The following is an 8,700-nucleotide window of genomic DNA, read 5'->3' as shown; positions in this document are numbered from 1 at the left end:
CAGAATTATTCATTCATGAAATATATTGTGATTGAGTTAAGCATGGTTTCAGAATGAATAGTTTGTTGTTGTAAATGATGTATTGTGTTGATTTGCCTATGATAGAGAATTTGTAGATAGACAATTGATTATTTGATTAGATGAACAGTATCATTTTTATTAAGTTGTATTACTGAATAACTTTTGTTCATCAATTTGAACATTCCTAACACTACTACTGGTTGTATATGTAGCGGTTCGTGTCTAGCCGGAAGGTAGCAACAGTGTGCAGAGTAGAATGAGTGGGAAGGAGTTGAAAAGAGAAGAACGAGAAAAACGATGCGTCGATGACCCAGCAAGTGCATGCAACTTTTATTAAAAAAAGTAACAAGCAACAGTGATGAATAACGCAAGCCTCAGATTAAGACAGTCTTGAAATTGAAACCAGAAACAGATAGTTTAACCCGCTGCATTATTTAATATTTGAATTTTGCACAAACGCAATTTACTTTCTGAATTCTGATCGATTCATCTGTATATTAAACTTCTGCCAAAAGTTTTGTTGAATTTTCAAAAGAGATGCTGGTGTTAGAATTTGAAATGGCGTTTTTTATCTGTTTAGGGATGCATTGATTGATTGTAGGTATGTCGTAAAATTTGACTGAATCAGGACAAGTATCCAGTACTTTTTAAATCAACCACAGTCCACGTCAACTACAGATTGGTAACTACGTTTATATTACTTAGATGCATCGATGTTTTTACAGAATAAGTAAGATAAACAGAGTGATAATCTACTCACACAACTGAGCGCCGAATTTCAGTTAAATAGATCACATAAGACATTTCACCTCAGCCCATTGTATAAAAAATGCATTTACTTCATTGGTTGAGCGTAACATCCCTTCAAATATAAAATAAGTTAGGTGTTCAGGATAAGACTGATTTCGGAAGTATTCGTGTCAGCATAAAATCTCTCCGTTTGATATTTGTTACATTGGACAGTTTGTTGGGATGTTATTGAGTTTTATTGATCAAAATTACTCATTGTTAATTGACCAATTTAAGAATGAGATATAATGAAATGAGTATGATTTAAAATGTTTGTAGGTAACAGACACGAAGGTTGATAACTAGGTTTGTGTTTATCGCCACTCATGCCCAAAAAATATTTTCTGACTTGAGAAGGCTTTTACTCCAGTATCATGATAAGGAAATGCAAAGCGCCGACCATAACTTATCATTGAAAAGCACAGATCACTAAACCACAAGTACACAATGCCAATTTAGGAAGAAATTCTAACGCGAGCGAGCGAATACAGAGGCGATTTAAGAGTCGAATGAACTAATGAGATTTAAGTACATATACATGGGAATGGGAATGATTGATCGAGTGTTTTAAGCAACTGACAATTAAGCTAGGAGAGAAGGATATGCACTAGGCTGTAACATGTGATCAAGAATACATGTTTATGGAGACATCATAATAATACCAAGATATATAAATTGTTACTGTTCGGAGAGTACTGTGTGTTGAATAAGCTAACTGAAGTACTTAACAAAACTAAATGTAAACAAGCCTAAGTGTAGGAGACGTGACGTAAGTTCAACTGCGATTACGAATCAGTGAAGTGTCAACCAGAAGATCTACTAGCTCACCCATGAAACACCACTAATTTGAACAAGTTTAAAATTAATACTATGAAACAAATACTATGTGAATAAATATAATTTACTAACCTTAAAATTGGATTGGTTGTTGAACGTACTCCGTTTGTATAAATTGTACGTTTTAAAGGATTTAAGCCTGAGGTGAATGTTTTTGACCGAGTTATTTTCGACTGAGAATAAGTCACATCTGTACCATAAAATTGAGTGAATTTAGAAACAAAAAGTAAGCAGAAAACAGATGAGAAATTTTCAACATATGGTTTAATTTTATTTAATTCTTCGGTCAGCACTAGAATTCGGTTACAAATTCAAATGGAATGGCTACCGCAATGATTTCTTGTTTTCGGTGTTTCTATAGCTAATACTAGCTCCTGAATATAAACATTTTCCTCCGATCCCAAATTCTCCACAAACCACCTATTCGAAATAGATCTAACATAATCTCAATTGTAAGTCTTATCAGCTGTTGAATAAAAGCCTTTCTTATTCAGCCCGAAATAGGAACTACTAAGACTCCTTGATTAAAATAAAAGTGTCAAAATTAAGTTGAGCTGGAATGGATGGGAATTATTTTACACCATCTCAAAAACTTTTGTAGCTTCTAAACTTGTATTCTTGACAGCGTTTAAGCAACCAACAGACTGCAAGTTTCTGTCGACACATTTTCATTCTCAGAGAAAACTGTATTTTAATTTTTAAGTGAGTTTTTTTTGTAGCGTTGTAACCTTGAATACTGAGTTTTGAAAATACTTGCCTTGATTTTTGTTTTATTATCAGTCAGTTTAATTAGCTAGTCCAAAGGGAAATAGTAGTTTAAATGAATTCTCATTTCCTGAATAGTAATAATTAAGAGGTAATAGAAATATGACGGAAACTACTGATCACTCAAAAATTTGAATGTGAATCTCATAAAGCTGAAATGAAACAGATTTAAATAGACTGAGTTACGTTAGCTAACAAGAGGACCCAGTCAGAGGACCCAGTCGCTGTTTCTGCAAAATTTCTGTGTTTAACGAAAGTTTCACTAATTACGGATTATGAACAATGTTAATCATAGTATTTAAACACTGCATAAGATTTTTTTCTACTACATACATTGAGGATTGTATAATGTCATAACATTAGGTGTAATTTATATGTCAAAGCATTAAAATGTCCTTGGTCTACTATTCAATTCATGTGGATGTTTTGTATAAACTATGATTAATTCTGACTATATGATGAAAAACAAAACGCTTTGTTTCATGTCACAAACCTAGCTGAGTTAGATATCTTTTGAGAGATTAAACGTTTGTACGCTAGACCGAAGGTCTTAGGTTGGTGAATGTTTACCCCCAAAGGAGTCCCATACAAGAATGAACCAGCAATCCAGTGTTTCCTAGTTTTTAGTAGGTGTCTAACTTAGATCGGTTCATGATATCAATCACATTCAATAATCTTCACAAACCTCTACATGAACAGAAAACGTTGAAATATTATTCCTTACTACAAAACATTAGTTTGATTCAAATATTTCAAACAAATTTACCATGTTCATTACTTCCTTTCTTATTAATTGAACAATTCATTCCAACATATCGTGTTAATTGTTGTATAAGGGATTTTGTAATTGTAATAGCTTCATTATTTAACTTTTGTTCAATTTCAATTTGATGATGAACTAATTGCGTTTCATTGACAGAATCACTTGCTTTTTTTGAATCTAATGTTACTGAATAGAAAAATACTTTGACATAATTCTTATGATGTTCTATTATGTTGGACAGTTCTGTTTCATAAGGGATCCATGTAAACAATACACTGTAAGATGAGCTATGGTTAGCTAAATTAATGAAAAAAGGGGGAAAAATCATTAGAATGGTTATTTCACTTGCATTTATCTTTAAGGTATCTTTCCGGTTGATAGATAACAAAATAAACGAATATATATGATCATTCATTTGTACACATCAAGACCTAAAGTTAGCTAGAGAATAAAGGCAAATGTTCCACAAATTATTGTTATACATTTCAATGTTTTACTAATATGTTTTAACAGCCGAATATTCTAGTTGATTAGCTTCTTATGAAATAGTAAGTTCAGTGAAATTCAAACAATCGAGTGTGAAGAAATGAAGAAATTTATTCCAAACCTTATATTCTACTTAATATAAATTGACGAGTAGTATAATAAGGTCAAAAGTTTTGATAATTTATAGCTTATTTGATGACTAGTATTAATTATAAAGTAAAATTAGGTAATGATTTGTAATTTTAAATAGGAATATTACATCATCTGACCACAAATCAATAAATTTGCAAATAGTGATTTCGTTAGAATGTTCATTGTTTTTACCAGCTTGTTGCCATTAGACCAATGGTTACAAATCAAATTTCTCTTGCCTGCGGCTGGCCACATAACAGGCCGCCCTTAAATCCCGAAAATAGTTGACGAGGTGGTCGGTTTCTTGTTGATTTCATGGGCTACCGTTCGTAGTATACGAAGATAGCCAGTTTGCGTATGTCTGGCCAGCTCTCATCAACTGACGGTATAACTGGTCACGATTCTTAGACTGATAGTAGTTTGCAATTTGCTAAAAGTGAACAGACATTTACTAACGTCATTTTGACGCAGTTTATAGGACTTCGATTTACATACATGTAAGTTATAAATCTAAAAGGACATACACCTTACAAGTAATCAAACAATTGCATTTTCTCTCGAGTTACTGACTTACCTACTCCTGTTACACCTCATGAAGGAGCATAGACTAACCACTAACATTCTCTGTCCTGAGCAATCCTTTCCAGTTGTTTCCCGTTTCTACTAATTCTTTTTATGTCTGCTTCCAATTCCCGGCACAATGTTTTTCTTGGTATTCCTCCTTACCTTCCACTTTCACGATTCCATGTTAGAGCTTGCCTTGTGATGCAGTTTTATGATTTCCCCAGTTTACGTCCTATCCACCTCCATCGTCATTTCGTCATTTCTTCTCCATCTGGAAACTGGTATGTTCTCTCTCACAGTAGGTTGTTGCTGATGGTATCCGGTCAACGGAGATTGAGTAGATAAATAAATACTTGTACATTTTGATGATGGCTGTAGTAGTTCTTCAAGTTTCAACTCCATACAGTAGGACTGTCTTGACATTCTCATTGAAGTTTCTGACATTGATGTTGGTTTACAGGTGTTTTGAATCCCATATGCTGTTCAACCGTAGGAATGCTCCCGTTGCTACTCTTTCCAATCCGTGTTTTCACATCAGCATCAGACCCTCCTTGTTCATCGATGATGTTACCTGAAGTTTGTGCTGGTGATGTCGTTCAAAATAATTATGAAAGCTCCACGACCAAATCATCCAGCTCAAAGAACAAAACTTCATTAAAACCATCCACCTGAGTTTCAAATCTTCCCTATCATCTCAATACCATTGTATTCCGTGCTTCCCTTGAGATGTGGAGGTCTTCATAATCCATTTGACCATCAGAAGAAAGAGAAAGGGCGAGAGTAAACAACCTTGTCTGACACCGGTCCACACTTGGAACGAATCTGTGAGCTGTCATCTATGCACGACTTTTCAGTGTAGTCCATCGTATGAATTCCAAATAATGTTGACGATTTTCTCTAGTGGAGCGAGCGTAGTGTCGAAGATTCATCTTTCTCTCTAGTGAATAAGAGCTATTCGTTTTTCCCCTTTATAATTCATAGGTGTCCTCAAAATTGAACTAAGACTGTGTTTGAATGAAAAAGGTGAGCTACAAGATAACTTAGTTGAAATTATAGATAGACGTTTATTTCTCTTAAACAAAACCAATTAAAAGTTTGAATTTTTCAATCAGATAAAACATGACATTCAAAGTAAACAGACCTTCCATGAGAGTATCTTGGACAATTTGTAAAACTAACAAATCTCATCACCATGATAACTTACCAACATATCCTGTTGGGATAGGTAATATTTTCAATTGTCCTACTCCAAATTTTTCATATAATAATAAACTTCGTTTTAGAAATTCACTATTATATTTTGTTTTCTGTATTGATTGGCTATTATTGTATAAATTAAGGTATAGTTTTTCACTTGCAAATAAACTCATTGATTGTGTATATTGAAATCTTGTCCAAAATTTATTTCCATTACATACTTGTAAAACAGTCAAGCCTAGTTTCAATGCAATATGTAACCAAATCATTTCTTTAATTTCATCATTTTTGAGCAATGAAGATTTTATTGATTTATGTTGAATTGAATTGAATTTTACATGTTTAAATTGACCTATCATTGGTAGAATTAAACATGTACACTTTTCAAATAGTAAGTTTTTGTTAGCAATTTCATTGAATAGGTTATTTAATGATAATTGAACAGTTGAACTCCATTGTAATACAATGATGACATCAATTCTGATTTCATTGAAGAAGAAAAACACGCATGAATGAATAAAGTGGAAGGACTTAAAAAAAACAATTTGAGTTATAAAATTTCTACAGATTAATAAGATCATATTGTAAAAACCACTATGTAGATTATAAACAGAGATAGATAGTGGTTAGCAGTAGAATCCAGAACTCGTCAGCTGGATGCACCTGCATCTCAGAGTTGATGATCACGCTAGGTCTGGAACTCAGTACCGTTTTCTTCAAACGCTATCGCATTATCCACTTGGCTACTGAGTTCAGATATCCACTAGCTTGTGTAATGGGGTGAAGTTTAATTCATTTTTGTATTGGTTGTTTGAATCTTCCCACCGATGTCTAGGACTACAAGGATGCTTATAATGTTTGTGACTGAAGGCAATATCGAGGCAATCTGAACAGGATGTACATATGCCAATAAGAGATTGATCAGTTGCAGTCCTAAACATCAATGGGAAGATTCAATCAACCAATACAAAAATGAATTATACTATGTATATTGCTGACAGTTTTCGATTATTTAGATTAAAAGTAAGTGTAAAGAAATTTTATGGTTATAGATTGATCTCAGTTAAGAAATCAATGAATCGAAGGTACTCACATGGATGTTCAATAAATGGTTAATATCATTTTCATATTAAATTAATGTTCATAGTCTACACAACAAATTAATAGATTTACAGCAGTTCGAAAATTCAATGAGTAGACGAGATTTATCAGAACGCAAAACATTTCAAACAATTTGATTACACGTTTATTTACACGTTCATCAAACCATAAACAGTATGTAGACGATAAGGTCACATCTAACTGTTTAATACCAATTTACATGTGTGTGGACACACATACAGAGGGAAGTAATCGTGATTTGCAAGTTAGGGTGACCGAATACATACCAAATTGTCTACGGTAGCAAATATACTCAAACGACCCAATAAGTGCAGATGAAAAACACCCATCTTCTTCCGTTCTCAAACACAGTTAAAATAAGTCACCAGACTGATCTTATCTCAGCCTTTATCGTTTGTATATGAGCTGCCTAGGGCGTATGAATTTTTAAACTTCCGTTTAGTGTTCAAGAAAGTATGTACTTACACTAAACCTATCTAGACTGATGCTGTTCATGATATTTTCCTTTATTATATGTGTTTTTCTTCTCTTCCAATCTATTAAGTTTCAACTTTTTTATGTGTAAATACTGCAATAAGTTAATATATGATCAAAGTGTTCGGAATATATTATGCTAATATGTGTCACATAATGCTGATAAACTTTATCTAATAAATTTAACTTGAACTCAGTGTATTTTTGTCAGATGTATGCGGTAGTGCTAAACAGACGGCTAACATTATAACTTTATACTTGTTTAAAGAAAACTGTGTGACAGTAGTCCAAAAGTAAACTTTAAAACGGCTGGAATTCATAGAGTTGATGCAACAATTTTACATAAATGACATGAACCGGATGTGTGTGCTTTTTTCGAAACATTTTGATATGGTATTATCATGAAATCACTTAGAGGATTCTAACCTATTCATCAGGTAAAGGAATTAATCTGAGAATCAAAATATGGGATTTACTTGGAAAACTGTATTACTAAACAGAAAAATCTAAGCTATAAAGTTCTTAAATCTCGGATCATAATTTAAGTATTCAGGCACAATCTAAAGGGATTTATATCTCTCAAATAGTTTGATAATAATCGGATTACAATGCATACATACTATAAGTGGGGAAATACCATAACGCTGAGTTAAATAGATACTGTCAACTACCGAAATGATTCAAGCGCTATGCATTAATAACACTTATGTTGTTCGGAATGGACAAAATATAAGTTTGTAGGGCATATAATGCAAACTAAGCAATGAAAAAAGAGAGAGATAATCCCAAGTAATAAAATGAACCAAAGCATCAGATAAAAATGCTCCCATTAAAAATCAGAAGCCCATCATAGTAGAGATGCTTGGGACCCAACAGTTCCAAAAAAGATTAACAGCATATAAACTAAGTAAATGTAGCGAATAGAAAAAAAATGGACACAGTTACTGTCATCATAAGTTCTCTTATTCGTTACCATATAATATGATAATTTAATAATAGCTTGACAGAACTCTGTTAGCAGCTGATAACTTAGAACATAACAATAACCTTGTTTCTGGGTAATTTTTCAATGTTTTCTACATCAAAATATGGTCAATTGAATCAACACTGTATGAAAAGTATTGATTTTGTTATTACATACAACAAACACCAATGCGTAATTGCAGACATATGTTGAAAAACCTTTAGGAAAAGAAATACTTTGGTACATCTAATTTTTCAAAATTAGATTTGATAACCATTGTATTTGATACTGATCAATGAAGTTTAGAGAAAAATCAAAGCGTAACAGATTTTAGTGGTCATTCATCTGGCTCCACTTAAATAGGAAGACGATGTTATCGATGAGGTTATCAACGGGCTCACTACTTTAGTGGACCTTTACCTGACTTCAGTTGAACTGTGTGAGTGATTGCTATCGAAAATACACATCCTGGCTACTCTCGTACATAGTCATAGACTTAAATCTCGTTAGTGAATAGAGGCATAAAAATAAGTCAAATACGACAATAAAGTTTGAATACTTATTTTTCGATCAGTCATTGACTGGA

At 32.9% G+C, this 8,700-nt stretch overlaps 1 protein-coding gene across 1 annotated transcript in view; it reads right to left on the bottom strand.

Moving 5' to 3' along the window:
• Smp_161420 (hypothetical protein) overlaps nucleotides 1-8,391 on the bottom strand; it is a gene marked incomplete at both ends in the record, with an annotated part of 13,581 nt that extends 5,190 nt beyond the window's left edge. The window contains 4 exons of the mRNA XM_018794929.1: nucleotides 1,720-1,939; nucleotides 3,179-3,472; nucleotides 5,562-6,034; nucleotides 8,351-8,391. Of these exons, the coding sequence (XP_018649293.1) occupies nucleotides 1,720-1,939; nucleotides 3,179-3,472; nucleotides 5,562-6,034; nucleotides 8,351-8,391 (1,028 nt within the window). The remainder of the gene's footprint in view (nucleotides 1-1,719; nucleotides 1,940-3,178; nucleotides 3,473-5,561; nucleotides 6,035-8,350) is intronic.
• Nucleotides 8,392-8,700: the final 309 nt, after the last annotated feature.

Source organism: Schistosoma mansoni, chromosome 1 (genome assembly GCF_000237925.1).
Source record: "Schistosoma mansoni strain Puerto Rico chromosome 1, complete genome".
Lineage (NCBI taxonomy): Eukaryota > Metazoa > Platyhelminthes > Trematoda > Strigeidida > Schistosomatidae > Schistosoma > Schistosoma mansoni.
Note: the sequence above shows the minus strand (reverse complement) of the source record. Positions and strands in the feature narration are given on the sequence as shown.